Genomic DNA, 20,100 nt, shown 5'->3' on the forward strand with positions numbered 1-20,100 from the left:
TGCAGTTACTTCCTACACTGAAGTCTTGAACCCCTCAAAGTCATCCATGAGCGTTGGAATCAACTTCCTCCAAACTCCTGCTCATATTGATATTTTGACTTCTTCCCATGAATCACAAATGTTCTCAGTGGCATCTAGAATGGTGAATCCTTTCCAGAAGGTTTTCAGTTTACTCTGCCCAGATCCATCTAAGGAATCCCTATCGATGACAGCTATAGTTTTATAAAACATATTTCTTAAATTGTAAGACTTGAAAGTTGTAATTACTCCTTGATCCATGGGCTGCAGAATGGATGTTCAGTTAGCAGGCATGAAAGCAACATTAATCTCATTGGACATCTCCATTAGAGCTCATGGGTGACCAAGTGCATTGTCAGTGAACAGTCATATTTTGAAAAGAATCTTTTTTTCTGAGTAGTAGGTCTCAATAGTGGGCTTAAAATATTTAGTAAACCATGTTGTAATGTCCCCCAGGCTTTGTTCTTCCATTTATATGGCACAGACAGAGTATATTTAGCATAATTTTTGCAGGCCCTAGATTGGCATTGAGCATTGGATTTAATTTAAAATCCCAGCTGCATTAGCCCCCAACTGGAGAGCCAACCTGTCCTTTGAAACTTTGAAGCCAGGCATTGACTCTTTCTAGTTATGAAAGTCTAAATGGCATTTTCCAATATAAGACTGTTTTGTCTACAATGAAAACTTGTTGTTTAGTGTAGATCTTTTGATAATTTGCCAGTTTCTCCATCAGTACCTGCTGCTTCACCTTGCCTTTTTATATTATGGATATGGCTTCTTTCCTTAAGCCTCATGAACCAACCTCTGCTAGCTTCAAACTTTTATTCTGCAGCTTCCTGACTTCTCTCAGCCTGCATAGAACTGAAGAGACCCAGGGCCTTTCTCTGGGTTAGGCTTTGGCTTAAAGGAATGTTGTGGCTGGTTTGGTCTTCTCTCCAGGCCACTATTGGCCTGTGAACTTTCTTTATATCAGCAATAAGGCTGTTTCACTTTCTTATCATTTGTGTGTTCACTAGAGTAGCACTTTTAATTCCCTTCAAGAACTTTTCCTCTGCATTTACAACTTGGCTATTTGGTACCAGAGGCCTGGCTTTCAGGCTGTGTCAGCTTTGGACATGCCTTCCTCACTAAGCTTAAGTCATTTCTTTTTTTTTTTTAATTTGTTTAATGTTTATTTACTTTTGAGAGAGAGAGAGAGAGAGAGAGAGAGAGAGAGCATGAGCAGGGAAGGGGCAGAGATAGACAGAGACACAGAATCCAAAGCAGGTTCCAGGCTCTGAGCAGTCAGCACAAAGCCTGATGTGGGGCTTGAACTCATGAGCCATGAGATCATGACCTGAGCTGAAGTCAGATGCTTAACTGACTGAGCCACCCAGGTGCCCCTAAGCTTGGTCATTTCTATCTTATGATTTAAAGTGAGAGACATGTGACTCTTCGCACAAAAACACTTAGAGACCATTGTAAGATTATTAATTGGCCTAATTTCAATATTGTTGTGTCTCAGGGAGTAGAGAGGCTCAAGGAGATAAAGAGAGATGGGGAAATGTCAAGTCGGTGGAGCAGTCATAACACACACAACATTTATTGATTAAGTTTGCCATCTTCTAAGGGCTGGGTTCATGGCACCATAAAACAATTACAATGATATATCATAATACATCAAAGATCACTGAGCACAGTTAACCATAATAAAATATAATAATAATGAAAACATTTGAAATGTTGTGAAAATTACCAAAGTGTGACACAGAGACACAAAGTGAACAAAATGCTGCTGGGAAAATGGCACTAATAGACTTGCTCAATGCAGGGTCATCACAAACCTTCAATTTGTAAAAGATGTATCTGCAAAGTGCAATAAAGTCAAGTGCAATAAAACAAGGTATGCCTATAGAGTACTCTTGGCCCAATTCCCTGCCTTCCTCTGCTTTCTCTGTGGCTAGGAAGAGGATTATTTCCTCCATTTTACAAATGAGGAAGTTGTCAGAAGAGCCTTTCTCATGTGCTTCCTGAATTATTTTCTCTGAAAGTGTAAGTGATTTCTGCTTTAAACAGAAGCAGTAAACTGGTTTCCCAAGTCTCCTTCCAGTAAATCTTTTAAGAGGCAGAGAACAAAACCAAAGGAAAAGCATGAGTCTGGCAGATAGGAGAGCCACAGGTCTTTCCTCAGACGACCAGGCAACCTACCTCTCCTGGAACTTAGACCCCTCTGCCTGGACCTGCCTACCTGGCCAGCTTCTCTTCTTGGTGAAGCCTTCTTCTACCCTCTATGCCAAAGGATGATCTTTGTAATACTTTGTTCTCTTCCCTTAAAGCTCTTAAAAAGTTTATAATTGTTTATTGATTGTATGATTGTTTAATTAATGTTTGGCTTCCATTACAAACTCTGTGAGGGCAAGGCCTGCAGACCTCTTATCTGCCACTCTATCCCCAGCCCTAGCACAGCAGGTGGCCCATAGAACATAACTTAATAAATATCCCTTGAATGAGTGAAAATTAAAGTATTGAATTACATGACCCCAAAGTCCTCTTCCTATTCTGACAAGCTTTGGTTTGTTTATGAGAAACTTGGACTTATCACCACCACACTAAACCCAAACCTCCCTTCTCCTAGTTCAGTGATTCTCAGCATTGTTTTCTTATCAATTTTATGATCAGGATTTCTTGATAATTTTTATTGTTTTCTGAGTGCTTGGCTAGAACTTTGGAGTCTGAAAAGTTGGGACATGAAGTGTACATTCCTAACCACCAACAAAAAAAAGCTGTAAGTCAATGTGGAACCTGACCAATGAAATCAAACTAACGTTAGCAAAGATCTCCAATTTGGGGGTCTTCAATTATTTCTCCCTTTCCTCCCATTGTATACCAGAACGACTTAAAAGTTGAGATCAAAAGGAGTATGGGAATAGAGTTTACATGAAAAGAACAGAGCCTGTAGGTCTAGCACTTGATCAGACAACCCTTATGCACATTACCTTTCAGCCCCAGTAAGTTTTCATTTTCCTTCTTCAGGCTCTTGCTCACAAAGTCATTCTAAAACTCCTTCCTGGTGTGACCCCTGGGGCCCTGAGAAGAACAATTCATCGTCAAAGCAGGGCTTAGTGAGACGTTTTTTTATAAAACAAGAGTGTGATATATCCTCAGCTCTGTATCCATCCTGGTGGACCATCTGTAAGGGGTATGGAAGCACCAACTTCAGTCGGCCTGGGCAATTTCAAGCTAATCTCAACACTATCTTCAAGAAAGATGCCAGATTTTGCTTTCCATAATTGATGGCTCCTCTTAATCTTTTAAGGAAAAACAGGACAATTTATATGCCCCAGATCCTCTAAGTCTTTCCAACCCTGGAATTTTCAGGTAGGTACACAGCCATTTGTCCAGGGATTAACAGCAACATAAGAGGGGGGAAAGGAAAAGCCATACATGCCAACTAAGATCCATCTCTGTCCTTTTCCTAAACTCAGCATTGAATGGTGCCACTTGCCAAAACCCCATCTCCCTGGGAGATCTGGCAACCAGGCATCTTGGGAGACTTTCCTTCTACCAAGAGGAGGTCATCTAACATGAACTGCAAATTATCAGACACTGGATTTCTATATTATATGTTTAATCCCTGTGTAGAACCGTGTGTTCCACATTTTCTGGTATAGTTTGCATATCAAACATCTTCTCCTATTGTTCCCATAGGCACATGTGTATTTGCCAGATCTCATATCCTGATTTGAAGTTAGGAAAATAGACTCATCATATTTTAGGCCTTTACTGATCTTGTGCTCAGAGGACATTTTCCAACAGTTGCTGTGATCACCAGGCTTACCTAGGGTCCATTTGCTTCTACCAGCATGAGCAGCCAGCCCTGAAGAAAGGCCTAGCAATTTTTTACCAGCCATAAGCATGGCTTATCTGAGTAGAACACTTGGGTGGAGAAATGTCAAATTAGAACTTGAACTGAAGGAGCTGTTTCTGGGACAGCTGTGAGCCAATTCCAAAAAGAAGATAGTAAGCACCCACACCTTGAGAGCCAAATTCTGTAGATGGACTGGAAAGAAGGAATTCTGGCCCCATGCTTTCATATACCAGTCTGTTCCAGGCTGTCCCAGGCTGGCTGTGAGGAAAGTAGGCAGAAACTAGAAGTTTTTCCTGGACTGGCCTTAGAAACATCTAAGAAACATGTTGTAAGCATGTGTTTATTGCTTTATAGACATAGATTTTGGAGGCTAAGAACCACAGTCTAAGTGCTATGGGGAGGCATTTAGCACAGTGGCAAAGCCCACAGGCTCAGGAGCCAGGCTACCTACCTGGCCCTGTACCCCATACTACCATTCACCACACATGTAACTATGGGCAGGCCATTTTGCCTCCCTTGGACTCACTTTTCTCATCTGTAAAATACAGTTAATAACAGTACCTGCTTCGTGGGTTGTTGCCAGGAAGAAATGGAATAATCCAAGTAGAGTGTTGAGAGCTGCACCTGACCCACAAAAATGTCTTCAGAACAGGTTAAGCAGGATATAGGGGGCTTTGGTGTGCCAGGGCAATTCTTCACCCAAGAATACCCACAAGGCACCTCCTCCAAGAACTTGTTCAGTCAATGCTTGCACATATCTGAGAATGAAGATCCCACTACCTCTTAAAACATCCCACTCTAGGGGAGTCTGGGTAGCTCAGTCAGTTAAGCATTCAACTCTTGATTTTGGCTCGGGTCATGATTCCAGGGTCATGGGATCGAGCCCCACATTTGTCTCTTAAGAGTCTGCTTAAGATTCTCTCTCTCTCTCCCTCTGCCCCTCTTCCCTGCTCTGTCTCTCAAAAAACAAAACAAACAAAATATCCCATTCCATCTTCAGATAGGTCCACTTTTTTAATAGTTTTCATTTGTGTTGAATCTAAATCTTTTCTGGAAACTTCCTAGTTAGTTGTGGTCCCATCCCTGTGGTTACATCAATTCATCTAACTCCTCTTTCTCAAAATAGCAAATTAAATCATATGTAAATCATTGATATCACCCTCCCTGCCTGTGCTTTTCCCATTCTATGAGTCTTATCTTTTTCTGACAATACATCTTTAGTTTCCTCTAATGATTATTTAAAGGCATGGTTTTCCATTCCTTCATCATTGTGGTTTCTGTTTTTTAAGGCAGCCTGTGCTTACAGATGCAATTTAGCTCTGTTGCATTGAGTCTCTACTATGTGCTAAGATACAAAGATGAGAAGACGAGGCTTCAGGGAATGGCATTCTAGGCAGGTGTAACAGCATGTGCCGAATAGGGAGGCATGAAGCCGGAGAACTTCAGACAGTGCAGTATATTCCCAGAATAAGGAGTAAGGTATAAACTGGAATCAGTTGTGATCAAACTATGAAAGTTGGCAGGTGAGTGTTATGTGATAGGGAATCATCAGAGGACTTTTCATCAGGGAAGCAACAAGTTCTAGCAACACGTTCATCAGGGAAGCAACACGTGCCCGAACATGAGCATTCTAACTACAGCGTGAAGATTGGGCAAAACTGAACGTAAGGAGACCATTAACTGAATGAAGAACACCAAGAAGATGGAAAAGAGGAAAACAACTCATGAGTCAAAATGTCCAAAATATATACCAAAGGCTAACAGTGTCTATCTCTGGGTGGTGGAATAAGGATTCCACCTTATTTCCACCTGATTTCTTGCTTCTTTTTGCTTCCCATGTTTTCTAATTTCTCTGTGATAAGTATTTTCTGTTTTTCTCAATGATTTTCTGTGTTTTTCTGTGATCTTCTCTATAATACATGATTTTTCATATATCATTTATATAGTAAAAATAATTTATGCTTGTCTAAAAATACTTCAAAATCAAACTTGCGTGACTTGATAACCAGTTAGAGGGAAGAGCCTTGGCAATCGGTTTCATGGCCTGGATCCTCAGGTGGGAGGTATGGCCTCCAACTGAGATAGGGACAGGGGAACAGGTGTCCCTGATGGCTGAAAGGAAGTCCACAGGCTACTGTGATTTCGTTTTGGCCTCTTTGTAGCCTACTCAGAAGTCTCTGCCTGAGTTTGCAGGCCCCTGGAACTCAGCTGTCCATTCACATCCCTACCTGTACAGCACACTCCATTGCATCAAAGTCCATCAAAGCAAACTTTATATTTAAAGTTTGTCCCTCCTTCAGTAAATACTTACTGAGTTCCAGGTGTGCCTGGCATGGTGAAGTGTCCAACTTCGGCTCAGGTCATGATCTTGTATTCTGAGTTCGAGCCCCATGTCAGGCTCTGTGCTGACAGCTCAGATCCTGGAGCCTGCTTCGGATTCTGTCTCCCTCTCTGTCTCTGCCCCTCCCCAGCATGCACTCTCTCTCTCTCTCAAAATATAATAAACATTAAAAAAAATTAAAAATACTTACTGAGTGCCTGCTGTGTGCATCAGTGCTAAAACAGCAAAAAGAGCAGGCAGCCCCTGTCTTCAAAAATTCAGCCCAGTGTGAAAGACAAATAAAAATGCTTTAAAAAATCATTTGATGAGGGGCACCTGGGTGACTCAATTGGTTAAGTGTCCAACTTCGGCTCAGGTCATACCTTGCAGTTTGTGAGTTCGAGCCCCGTGTCAGGCTCTGTGCTGACAGTTCAGAGCCTGGAGCCTGCTTTGGATTCTGTGTCTCCCTCTCTCTCTTTTCCTCCTTCACTTGCACTCTGTCTCTCTCTCTTTTTTTCATCTTTATTAAAAAAAAACACTTAGGGGCGCCTGGGTGGCGCAGTCGGTTAAGCGTCCAACTTCAGCCAGGTCACGATCTCACGGTCTGTGAGTTCGAGCCCCGCGTCAGGCTCTGGGCTGATGGCTCGGAGCCTGGAGCCTGTTTCCAATTCTGTGTGTCTCCCTCTCTCTCTGCCCCTTCCCCGTTCATGCTCTGTCTCTCTCTGTCCCAAAAATAAATAAAAAACGTTGAAAAAAAATTTAAAAAAAAAAAAAAAAAAAAAAAAAAACACTTAATGAACATAGAATTCCAAACTGAGACTAATGCTCCAAAGGAAGGGAAATGGTTCCAAGGAGATATATAAGAGAGGAAACTTCTGTCTGGGAGCTTGGAGAAGGATCCCCAAGAAGAGAGATGCTTGGGCCCAAAGCAGAAGGATAAGTAGGTTGGGGACTGTGGAGAAGAATTCCAGGCCGAGAGAGGAGCATGCTTCACATCCCTGTGGTAGACGAAGTGCAGGCATACCTCATTTTATTGCAGTTTACTATATTGTGCTTTGAAGATGTTGCATTTTTGACAAATTGAGGGCTTGTGGCAACCCTGTGTCAAGCAAGTCTGTCAAGCCCTTTTCCTAGCAGCACTTGCTCACTTTGTGTCTCTGGTCACATTTGGGTAATTCTCACAATATTTCAAGCTTTTTTATTGTTATTATATTTGTTATAATGATGTGTGATCTGATTTCGGTGATTATGACTCACTGAAAGCTGAGATGATGGTGAGCATTTTTTAGCAATAAATTATTTTTTTAATTAAGGTATGCACATTGTTTTTTTAGGCATAATACTATTGTATACTAAATAGACTACAGTGTAGAGTAAACATAACTTTTACTTGAACTGGGAAACCAAAACTTCATTTGACTCACTTTATTGCAATATCCATTTCATTGCAGTGGTCTGGAACAAAACCCTCATTGAGGTCTACTGTATAGTATATTGGGGGCTAAAAGAAAAGCTGTTTGGCCAGGAGTGTGGAAAGTGAGGACAGGGGATGGGGCGGGTGGAGAAGTAGATAGGGCCAGACCCTACAATGCCTTAAAGGACACAAGAAGGACTCTGGTCTTAACCTAAGAGCAGCACCTTGGCTGAAGCACAGAGGACCAATTCCCATTCTGTGTCTCTCACCACTTTCTTGCCACCCAAGGCTGTGGCACTAAAGGCCAGGCAGCAAAGCCCACTGATGGCCTGGATAGGTTGGATCTAGAGATCTCCATCCTCTTCAGTGAGTAGCACTTTGAGAGCTCCCTGCCCCAGCAGACACCTCTGAAACTTGCTTTGCAATTCAGTTTTCAACTTCTTCCATGGCTTCACATACTTTAACACTAATGTGTGTACAACTTGCTAATTAATGAAATCATTTGGATCTGAAAACATCTTGTTCTAATGGGAGGCTGCAAAGCACTCTCATTAATTCACAGGTAAAATTATTCCAGCTTTTCTCTTTTATTTTTTTTCCTCTCCCCATCTTGGCTTAATAACTGGGGAGAATTCCTCTAATTAGCCTTGTGAATATCACTCCACCAAATCACAAAACATCAGTGGCTGCCTTGGGGTCTGGGGAGAGGGGGACCCAGACTTTGTTTACCCAGTGCAGAGGGAGGGCAGTGGCTGAATACAAAGATGAAACTTCCAGCACAAGAGAGGATGTCTCCGGTTGGGGGGGTAAGTCAGATGCGGACACTAAAAGTGCCCTGTGTGGTGTGATGCACAGGTGGGCATCCTATCATATGTGTGTCAGAGGTGGCCACAAGATTTTCTGCACAACTGGCCTAGATGTAAGGAAGGAGAACCTGCCCTTTCCCCCACTTCTGCCGTAGGACATGAAGATTTGGTGTACTCACTGTTGATAGTAATCTAGGGGTGACTGGCTGCAACTGTCTCTCCACCATTTGCAAATGAAAACTTGTAACATCTCTTTTGAACAAGGAGTATTCTTGGTGTCATTTATGGTTGAGTTCATAAGTTTGGGGGTCCTTGTTCCCATAAGATGATAGTACAAGCCTTCAGTACTTTTGGGATGCACTGACAAGACTGATACACTACGTAGGATTTTTCATTTACTTTTTTTTGTCCTGGCAGGATCTGAGTACTTTTAGTTTTTATTGTGGTAATATATACATATCAAACTTTGCCATTATAATCATTTTAAGTATATGGTTCAGTGACACTAAGTATATTCACATTGTGCAAAGACCACCACCATCCATCTCTAGAACATTCTTATCTTCCCAAATGGAAATTACATATTTAACTTGAACTCCCTTTATTGGGGCTTTTCAATGGAGGGCTCTAGTGTTCTCCAGATATGGGCCCTGAGGGAAAGTGGCCTGGCCAGAAATCTGTAGGAAGAGAGGTTCACTCACATAATCCAGATAAGGTCTTAGGTATCACCACCTATGTGTAACCTGGGGGTATGAATCAGTTTCAACAAAGTCTCCCCTCCCAGATGCCTGACAACCAGGCTGATGTGCGTTTTCTGGCAGATGGGTCAGCCACAGGATCTAGTAATCCCACCTTGAGGGATAAGCAAGTCCTTGCAGAGCTGTGTCTAGTCAAAGTTAATTCTCACTGTAGTGAGATGGTGGTCTAGGACAAAAAGATGCTAGGTTATCTCTAAGACAGGATATTAGAAAATTGGGTAGTTCTGGATAAAACAACATGTTCTTCCCCTTAGAAGTACAACATCTGCCAGTCCTTTCATTTGAATGTGCCTCCAAGAAAGATTTGGAGTCAGGCCAACCTAGATATCAATCCCTGTTCTGTCACTCACTGTGTGACCTTACACCTCAGTTTCCTCATCTAAAAAATCAGACTTGTGATACCTCACTAGTAGAATTGCTAAAAAGATTACATGAGATTATGTCAGTATGGCATCTGAGATAGCACTTGGTTTAGTAAGTGGAAGCTGATGTTCTCACTGTTACTATCTAATTTTGTCATTGTAGGTCTCCAAGTCGTTCTGAATTCCATTATCAAGGCCATGGTCCCCCTGCTGCATATTGCCCTGTTAGTGCTATTTGTCATCATCATCTATGCTATCATTGGCCTGGAGCTCTTCATGGGAAAGATGCATAAGACCTGCTACAACCAGGAGGGCATAGCAGGTAAGGAAGATGCTGAGAGGCCAGCTCTCAAGAGGCTTCACTGTGTCATTGCTACTTTCCTTGTAGTTGGGTGAACTGCCACCATATAACCAGTGGTGCTAGGCAAGGCCTCCTCCATTCAAGGACTCATCTTTTCATTCCATGGTTAAGTGAGAGGCAGAGATTGGTATTGTTTTTCTCTTGGTAATTTTTCTTTTTACTAAAATAGATCTCTGTTAAGACAGCTCCCATCCAGCACTGCTAAACAGTTTAAATGAGCTGTGTGATTCAAAAAACATAACCAAGCCAACCTTGAGTATTTTAATTTAAGAATCAGAACTGACCCAGGGCACCTGGGCGGCTCAGTCAGTTGAGCATCCGACTTGGGCTCAGGCCGTGATCTCACGGTTCATGGATTTGAGCCCTGTGTCGGGCTCTGTGCTGACAGCTCAGAGCCTGGAGCCTACTTCAGATTCTGTGTCTCCCTTTCTCTCTGCCCCTTCCCCGCTTGCACTCTGTCTCTCTCTCTGTCTCAAAAATAAATAAACTTTAAAAAAAAGAATCAGAACTGACCTAGTGATGGTGTGTATTTCTATTCCATTGGTCCTTCAGTGTCACTTGTCATTCAAAGCCCTGGCAGCTTTGCCTGCAGCCAGTAGATGCCTCCATCACAACCCTGGGTTCTTTCCACTATCTAGGGCTCATCTTGCCTCCTCTGTGTCAGTGTTTTGTGCTTCTACATTCATAGGCAGAACCTCCCACCTTTTTAAGACTTCCCTATGTTCCTTCCATAAAACAATATAGTTAACAAGAAATGCTGGCCCATTTAGCACTTCTCTGAATACAACTAGTTTTGGTTTGTGGGATATGCTACAAACTGCTGTCTTAGGTTACTAAAATCTCAGCTGCACCTTTAAAAAAAACATTTAAACAGAGATTGACAAAATAAACAGACATATAAAGCAGTTTAACATAAAAACTTTTTGAAAAAGTACTTTCCCCCAAAGGGGTTAGCAGTGTTAAATTTATGTGATTTTTTATTCCAATAACAAGATCTTTCATTCTAGTTTTTGGCATCTTGATGGAGAAAGGGGAACATCTGTCTGAAGCTTTAAAAGATACCTCATTTCTTTCCATCAGTACTGCTTCTCATTTCTATTCAGCCCAGGCATTAAATTAAATGTGACCCCTCTTGCCTTGGTATGGTGAAGAGAGACAGATCTGTATGACAAAGAATGAAATGGTTATTCATATTCAGAAACCAAAATAGAGTACCAGATCTGGATGATCTCGTTTGACTGGGTGGATTGACTGGGTATTTGTTGTTTTTAGGTCATTGCTGCATAACCATAGTCCTAAAACAAACAAACAAGAAAACTATAAATCTATAATCACAGGCTTACACAATGGTTTTTACTGTTTTGATGAAGAGTCTGTTTAAGAGACCATTTTTTTTTTTACTCTAGAGAGAACTTCCTAATTATTTGGGTCATAATTGTATAAAATAAGCTATCATATTAAAAAAACAGAAGCTCTTTAATATTAGAACAGATCTTGTCTTTAGCTAAAACTCATCTTTGCTTAAAGGAATACCAAATAATGCAATGACTAGTATTTTCCCCTTGAATTCAAATCCTTCTTTTTGTTCACTTCAGTCTGTAGCCAGCCCTGAGCCAATACATTTATGTTAATTGTGTAGCTTTATTAGATCTCATTCTAAGTCCTGCTTAAGAGCTACTGCATTATGTCTAAAGTTTATGCAATTGTATTGAAATGATTGATGACTCTTTAGACCCAAAGTCCTCAGGCAGTCACAGGGATATTGAGTGTCAAAGACCCCAAGAGTGGGTTATATGTTATGGTGTAGCTCTCACCAACAGCATACCAAGTGGAGGACAGTGAAATGATGAAACTCTGCCACAGAGCTAAAGATAGCAATCCTACCCTGCAACCAAAGGTCTATATACAACTTACCTAAGGAACATTGCTCCCAGAACTGCCCATGGTTTCTCTCATTCTTCTGGGAAAACAGCAAAACTATGTTTTTCACTGGTGGCAAGATCCTCTAAAGGCCTATGCTAATAAGCAACCTGGAACATTGGAAATCACTGGGCATCACTGTCAGACGTTCATTGGCCTCAACAGGCATGATAAACAAAAGAGATACAGGGTGGGATGCTCTCCTCTGTGCCACAGCTGCACAGTCTGGTGAAATAGCCACCACTGGCCTGCTAAAACTTATAGTGGCCTTCCCACTTTTAGGATAAAGACTAGAATTGGCCTCACCAATTGGGGTGGCCAATTTAGAACCATACTGTTGTCTATCCTTGATTTACAAAAAAAAAAAAAAAAAAAAAAAAGACCAGGAAAAATACTTGAGATGTCACCTGCTCACCTGCTTCCTATCAGAAGATGCATCAGATCATTTAGTGGTGGGTTTTCCCTTTACTCCACAAGTCAGAAGGGAAGTTAGCTCCCATCAGTGAAAATGAACATCAGCCTGGAGAGCCAGGATGTCAGAGGACAGATACTAAGAGAAGTGTCCCAAAGAGAGGAGCCATGCCAGCTCCATCAGGAAGGTGACCTCACTCTGTGTAGAGCCAGGCTCCCTGCTGGGAAGAGGGGCTGAGGACACGTGGCTGCAGAAGACTTTTTAATCAACACACTGCAATCCAGAGCTCATGTAGCTCCTCCTTCCTAAATCTGCCATCTGATGACAATCTAGGGACCCACTCCATTGCTCCCAAAAGAACACAATGCCACAGTCATCAGGGCCTCTTCCACCCACATAGTGACTAAAACAAATAAGAAGGAAAAAGTGTATGGAATCTGGACATATTTCATGCAGCCAAAGAGAATATCAAAAATTTGTAGTCTTTGAAGCCAGTCTTCATGTGTTTTGGAGAGTTTTGTACCACCTTTAGAATGGGTGATTTTTTTTTTTAATTTCAGACTTTAGATTGAATTACCATATTATTCTGCAAATTTAGATTATTCAAAAGTGCTTGTGAGCCCTTGTCATAATTTTTAATGGAATTTAAATCAAATTCTTTTTTGCACTCTAAGATTATTCTCAGATTACGAATTTTATGTGCTTGTAGATTTTAGGACACATTGGATTTTAAGCCATGTTTTCTATGAAGAAAGGTCTTGAGCTGGCCAGGTGAGCCATTATTCAGCCTCTAGGCTGCCCTTCTAGTTCCCTGTAGAGGTGGTCTCTGAAGAGGCAATTTTTCTCCAATCCCGGAGGCATCTGCAAGGAGCCTTCCTAGTTCCTCAACAGATACATCACCATATGCCGGCACCTTTTGTTTCTGGTTGTCCCATCTGTTTGATGGTACTCTGAGCCAGGCTACTCTGAATAGCTCTCCCAAGCACACTAATTACCCCTGAGACTGGCAGAGAATTGGTTGGCTCAAACCTAGAAATGAAATCACTTCCATTGTATTCACTTCTTAAAGTTGGTCCTAAAAAAGTAATTGATTTTGTCTTTGGTGATTTCTCCTTGGAACCCCTTACTGGCACTCTCCCAGGATTTCATATTCTTGTTGGTATTAACTGCATTTCTAAAATCGCTCCTAATCTTTGCCTCCATTCTTTTACCACAAACTTAATTTGGACTTTCCAGAATGACTCTACTTCTCTTCACTTCTGTTTTAAAACATAGGGCCCACATCTTTGTTTCTGTTTCCTACATCACGTTCCTCCTTTCTTCCCTGGGACTTCATGACTCTGCAGAAGAACACCAACACATTTTCACATTCAAGCCATTTTTTCCCCCACCCTCAAGTGCATGTCGCAAGGACCTGCTGATTTGTGTGTGTTCACATTTTTCAAGTGTTCCCTTTAGTGCTTTTTATAGAAACCTATTTTTACCAGATCATCATTGCTTCTTAATTGTTCTCAAATCTTTTTTATTGTTGTTCAAGATAGATTTAAAATAGCAGAATGGCGCTTGAGCCTTAAATAATCTCTCTGAATCTCAACCCTTTCTTTTTTATTAATGAGATCACTTCTCCTGATGCCATTTTCCTTTCAACATATATATTTTTTAATACCCCAAAATATGTTTTTCTTCCTTGAGGGCACTCAGAACTCACTTTGGCAACCTTCACTTTTTCCTTATTTTTGTCTGTTTCAGGAAGAGAGAACACAGGGAAGGCTGTAAGATGAGCAGTCATAATACAAAGATTAATGGCATCTTTATTCACTAGAAAATAAAACAAGAGAAGAAGAAATGCAAGTTATCCCTCTGTTCTTCCGCCTTCTCTTTTCCTCCCATCTTCTATATCATTCCAACGCTTATCATAGTGACTGAACACATCACGGTAGAAAGCCATCACCAGAATGGGTGAGAGCCCAACAACACGTATGATCTGTTTTTTTCTTGGTTTTCCAGGCTCTCAATTTTTTAGGTGTTTCTTGCCCACTTTTTCATGTATTCTTTAGGTTTGGGATTCACTTTTTAGTGTCCCTCTTTTTATAGCCTCTCATTATTTAAACTCACATCCAAATCTCCAAAGACTTCAAAAATTCAAAAGTCACAGAAGAGTTCTGTGACTAGAGTTCAGTTACATAAATGGAGCCCTCCTGGGAGCCAGGCCCTAGAGTCAGAAAATGGTGTAGACACCGTCATTCCCTCAAACAGTTCAGTGACCAGTGATGAAGACCTTTACAACTTGGTCATCACAGAAAGAATCACATGCAACCTGAAGCACCAGGCCAAGAATAAGCCAGGAAGCAGCACTATTCACAATAGCCCACACCTGGAAACAATCCAAATGTCCATCAGCTGGTGAATGGATAGGCGTATAATGAAATGCACTCCTTGGCAATAAAAAAGAATATACTACACTGATATATGCAACAACACAGAACACAAAAACATGCTAAGAAAGAAGATAGACACAAAAAGCCACATATTATATGATTCTGTTTATATGAAATTTCTAGGGAGGCAAAGCTATAGAGACAGAAAGTAGATCAGTTTGCTAGGGGCTGAGGATAGGAGCAGGGATTGACTGCAAACAGGCACACAGGAATTTGGGAGTTTGATGGACATGTTTTAAAATGGATTGTGGTGATGGCTGTATAACTATATAAATTTACTAAAAATAATTGAGCTGTACATTTACATTGATGAATTGTAAGACATGTAAATTATATTTCAATAAAGCTGTTAAGGGAGAAAAAAGAAAAAAAGCCAAGACACACTCCGGCATATATTTTCAACCATACTGCTCAACTCATTTTCATAAGAACTGTCTCAGTTAGGATTAATATTCCTCTTCCTGTCCTCCTCTTGAGGGTGAACAGTTTCAAATTTGAAGCTACAAATTGAGAAAGACCAACCAATATTCTTCAATACAGAGGTACTAGACTTGTAATTGTTTTGATGCATATGAAACAAGATAAGACCCAGGGTGACCTGTTATCTCTAAATGAAGAACTATAAGTAAATTCACTATCCCGGGGCATATATTTATTCACTGTCATTAACGGCAATCATTTGTTTGTTAGGACTGGAGTCTATTCCGTTTATTATTGTTATCTTCTATAAGCATGAGACAATGTCTTTAATTTTACAAACTTCTGTGAATTCCAAACTATTACCTTCCACAGCTGGGGCCAACTCTCAGTACTTTGCCATAATGGGAATTCTTAGATCAGTCAAGTCTTATTTCAATTCACCAATGATCTCCACACCAAAAATGTAAGACACATCTTAACTATTAATTTCCTAGTAGCTCTCCCTGGCATGTGGAATTGGTCCAAACCCTGTCTATAGCCACAGTAGATATGTTATATGGTTTTCTGAAAAAACTCTGTCCATACTGAGTATTCTCCCTATTACCCACTGCCACTTTGTCCTGATTAGAGGTCAGAAAATGATTCATCTCTTCTGAAATGTATAAATTCTGGAGACAAAAGAGCAGTGCTGCAAGTCTGTAAAAGTCAGTAGTATTTGGAATCAAGGGTTATAGTAAAGATTGCTATGGTTGATACTTTCCCCCTATGGTCAGAATTTATTTTTTATCCTTTATAAAGCCTTCCACTGTAAAATGATTTGCATGCCTGGTAATGCATCATGTAACATGTAGTGGAGAAAATGTTACTGAATGGGATTTGTTGGCTAATTATGTGAGTCTTCCAGTCAATATAGCCCTCACCCTAAACTCTGATATTCTAATGGAAGTGTCCATAGAGACTTTATCACCGAAAAAAAAAAAAAAAAGGAAAGAAAAGAAGAGAAAAGAAAAGAAAGAAAAAAAAGAAAGAGAAAGAAAAAGAAAAAGAAAAAGAAAAAGAAAAAGATCATTTTCCAGGATATTTTCCATCTGGAGTAATTGCATCATCATTATTTTTTAATTGGCCATTTGACTATGATGTCAACATGTTTCAACAGAAAGTGTGATAATAGCCTTACTGTCTTTGAAATCAATTATTGAAGTTAAAATTCAGTCTAACAATTAGTTGAAAGTACTGACCTGCTAAATCAATGACACCCTAAATGAATACCTAGTTCTATATGTTGTTTAATTTGTCTATGGGGGAACTAACGAAAACTTGTTCTGCATTATTGTTGTGGTTGTTTTGCCTATCCCATCAACCTTATCCTATCACTTTTCTCTCTGACTTCTCTCTCCTTCTTTCTCTGCCCATCTCTCTCCATCCCTTCTGCTTCCTTCTCTTTTCCCCTGGTCATTCAAGATGTTCCAGCAGAAGATGATCCTTCCCCTTGTGCTCTGGAGACTGGCCATGGGCGGCAGTGCCAGAATGGCACTGTGTGCAAGCCTGGCTGGGACGGGCCCAAGCACGGCATCACCAACTTTGACAATTTTGCCTTCGCCATGTTGACAGTGTTCCAGTGCATCACCATGGAGGGCTGGACAGATGTGCTATACTGGGTACGTAGCTTGAGATGGGTGGAGGCAAGGAGTCCAGAAGGCTGCAAGCCTTTCTTTGACATCTCCTTTTTCCATTCCCCCCATGACTTTGTGGTCATGTACACACCTTGGTGGAATAGTTGATGAATGTCTTTGATTTCTTCCAGATCTTTCCTGAGAAACAAAGCATGAAATTTGCACCCTAATGAGTCTCTCTGTTTGCCCACCAGCCTAAGAGAAATGTCATCTCTCAGTTTGTCCTACTGTAGTGAGAAACACTGGTGTGCATCTGATGCTCTGTGAATGAGGTGGCCAAACCTAACATGAGGATTCTATTCAAGTCCCCTTCTCATTGTGGAGTTCCTTCTGTTCTTATCCTTGTCTTGCATCTGTCCCCAAAAGAGAGCTAAAGAGCACAATTATTAATTTTTAGGGCTAAAAAGAAAAGTCATACTTGGTCTTCTAACAAGAAACAATTTTTATTGAATTGTATAGCATTATGGCATGCTATTATATTTCTATTTCTCATGTTAATCATACCTTATCATATTAGAATCGTCCATCAGACAAATACATTGCCATTATTTTCACTGCTAACAAAATACTCTGCTGGTTATGTGATGCATATTTATAAATACCACTTCCTAAGTGTCAACCAGTTGACAGTAAATCTTCTTCTACTTTCAAGATGCCCTTTTTATTATCCAGCAGCCAACACTACTTTGCCAACATTAAAGCTGTTAAAGTGCCAGATTTTTGCCTATGGGACAGGCAAATATACACACCATATTTGAGCTGTCTCCATTCTGGCAAAGTCAAGTCCATTATTTGTAAAAGCTCCAGAAAATATAATTCTTTATAGTATCTCCTACTTGAGCATGAGGAATGACTTGCCAGAATCCAGTGTTGTTCTCCAGCATTTGGGTGAAAAATGCTTGTTGCCAGTCTTGAAAATACCATCTCACACAGAGTTTTGCAAATAGTCAAATTTATTTGGCCATGCTGAAAACAGCCTAAGATCCTGCTTAGGGAATAGTGTCTACACACTAAAGCAGGGAAGAGGGAGAGGAAAGTGAATGCCTTCCCGTTGAACAGAGCTGCCAGATAGAAAGGAACTGATGCCAAGAGAGGTGTTGACTTCTTCCTAAAATCATAAGAGTTTTGTAACAACACAGAGATGTGGTACAGGGTATTGTATCTTCTAATTTTTTCATAAGCACCATGTCCTCTCGATTCAAAACTCTTCTTCCCAGTTTCTATGTTCTAGTCAACATGCTGAAACCTTGTGTTGCTATGAAATGCGTACTTCTGCAAATGACTACTAGAAACTTGCCCAAGAGCCTTGTACCCAGCAAACATTTATTGAGCATTCCTTGCATGCCAGGGATGCTTCTAGGTATAGAATTCAGACATAAATAACATCCAGTTAAGACTGAAAAGTTCAGTCTAGAGAAATAGTAAATTAAACTAAATAATGGTTGTACAACTGGAGCCTGTGCTCCAATGGTATTGTTGCTATGTTGTGATACTTTGAAAAAAAGACAAAGGCCAAATCATCTCACCCTCAAATTAAAATGAAACACTGGAAAACATTTTTCCAGCCTATGCTCAATACAAAACTGGTTTGAACAATTTCTAAGAGGAAAAGAAGGAATTGAACTAATTTGAACTAAATTGAACTAATTTGCCTAAATATGCTTAGGCAAATATATTTTGTTTAGTAAAGCTGATCAAATTTCCCAAGTGGCTCTTCTACCTTGGGTAGATCCCTCTGTCTAGCCAAGGACAGAAACATTCTTCTGCACATTGAGGTTTCTGCTATGGGCATAGAACATATGATCATATGGAACTGTGCTTTGGAGCCTCATCACTTGAGCTTCAACCCTACGCCTTAAGTTGCTATAGGAATGACTTCTGTGGCAGCAAATTGAGGGCAGAGTGGCAGTGGGTGGGTGGGTGTGGGGCTGGGGTAATAGGTATAATTTACTTTGCTGATGGCCCTGATATATTTTTGTGATCTTCCTTCATCACTCCCTCCCTCTCCCCCACCATAAGTCATTGATACCCCACCAGCCAGATGTGACCCAAAGAAATACTGTCATAATGACAGCCAGAGTGGGGAATGAGAAGAAGCACACAACTGCAACTACCAATTTTCAGCAGCTGTGTTGTGCTCTCTCCCCTGGGGTGTATGTGATAGAGCTCAAGCTGGGAACAGAGAAAGTGTCAGAGGTGAAGGAACAATCCCAGGCTCATGGGACATGCCTCTCTGATTTTCCCAGCACCTTCCCAAAAATGGCCATGTTGTGTGTGTGTGCATGTGCATGTGTGTATGTGTCTGCACACATACACACATGCACATGCACGTATGCTCCTTAAGCTGATACAACTTCATACTTGGGTATTCGTGATGGAAGCACTTCCCAGCCCAATGCTCCTGCTTTCAGATAATTTCTCTAATTGCTTTGACCTTTCCATGGCCATTTCTTCCTTTCTTCCTTCTTCCTCTCTCTCCCTCTTAACTTCTTCCCCTTCAGCCTTTCTTCTCCTTGTCTCTGGCCTGTATCTCTAAACCCACAGACTCCTAAGTCTTGATGTATCTTAGTATAAAACATGGAGCTTTCTAATTCCCTCCAAGCCACTGAATGAGAAGTTCCAAAGTTAGGACACAGTATCTGCACTTTGGAAAGGCTTTCCAGGGAATTCTGATTCCCAAGCTGAAGTCTGAAAACCCCTATAAATCTAACCTATTCAGTCTGCATGGTGCTGCTTTGATGCCACTGGATTTGAACCAGTCTAAGGAGCTATGGTTTCCATGGAAATTGGGGGAGTAGGGTCTTCCACTCAGAAAAAATGCATTTCCCTTCAAAGGCAAGGGGCAAGTCTAGAGGATGTTGGAAGGAGCAACCAAGATTTTCAAGTACAGCAACGAATGGAAACCCCAGAGCTGGGTTCATTTTGAACTATCAAACACCTAGTTAGATATACCTAGGGAGAGAATTGGCCATTAAAGCACTAAAGAAGCAATTGATTCAATCACTGGATAAAGCTTGGGATGGATGGCACCAGGAAGGTCACCAGTAGCAAATGGCAGACACCTGCTTCCTACCATGGATAATATCAAGTTTATTTCTCTTTTTCTGTGACATCCGTTATTTCATCCCATTGTTATGATTTTGAAGAGTTAGTCGACTAAAAATATAAGATCAAACTGTAATACTTGAACAGTTCCTCAGCTGTTAAAGCTATTAGCCATACATTGGGCCAAGGCCCCAACTAGGTGAATGATTTGTTGAAACATTTATTTTACCAAGTCTGCAGATGACAGGGTAAGAGGTAGGAAACACTGGGGATTTGAAAACTAAGCCGAAACTCAGTCTGAGGTGT

At 40.9% G+C, this 20,100-nt stretch overlaps 1 protein-coding gene across 50 annotated transcripts in view; it reads left to right on the forward strand.

The window, feature by feature from the left end:
• The window catches only part of CACNA1C (calcium voltage-gated channel subunit alpha1 C), a 752,159-nt gene that overhangs the window by 534,010 nt on the left and 198,049 nt on the right, over window positions 1–20,100 (forward strand). For all 50 annotated transcript variants that reach the window (XM_058744174.1, XM_058744178.1, XM_058744176.1 and 47 more), the window contains exons 6-7: window positions 9,689–9,847; window positions 16,538–16,734. In XM_058744174.1, coding sequence (XP_058600157.1) covers window positions 9,689–9,847; window positions 16,538–16,734 — 356 coding nt within the window. The remainder of the gene's footprint in view (window positions 1–9,688; window positions 9,848–16,537; window positions 16,735–20,100) is intronic.

Source organism: Neofelis nebulosa, chromosome 8 (assembly GCF_028018385.1).
Source record: "Neofelis nebulosa isolate mNeoNeb1 chromosome 8, mNeoNeb1.pri, whole genome shotgun sequence".
NCBI classification, from domain to species: domain Eukaryota; kingdom Metazoa; phylum Chordata; class Mammalia; order Carnivora; family Felidae; genus Neofelis; species Neofelis nebulosa.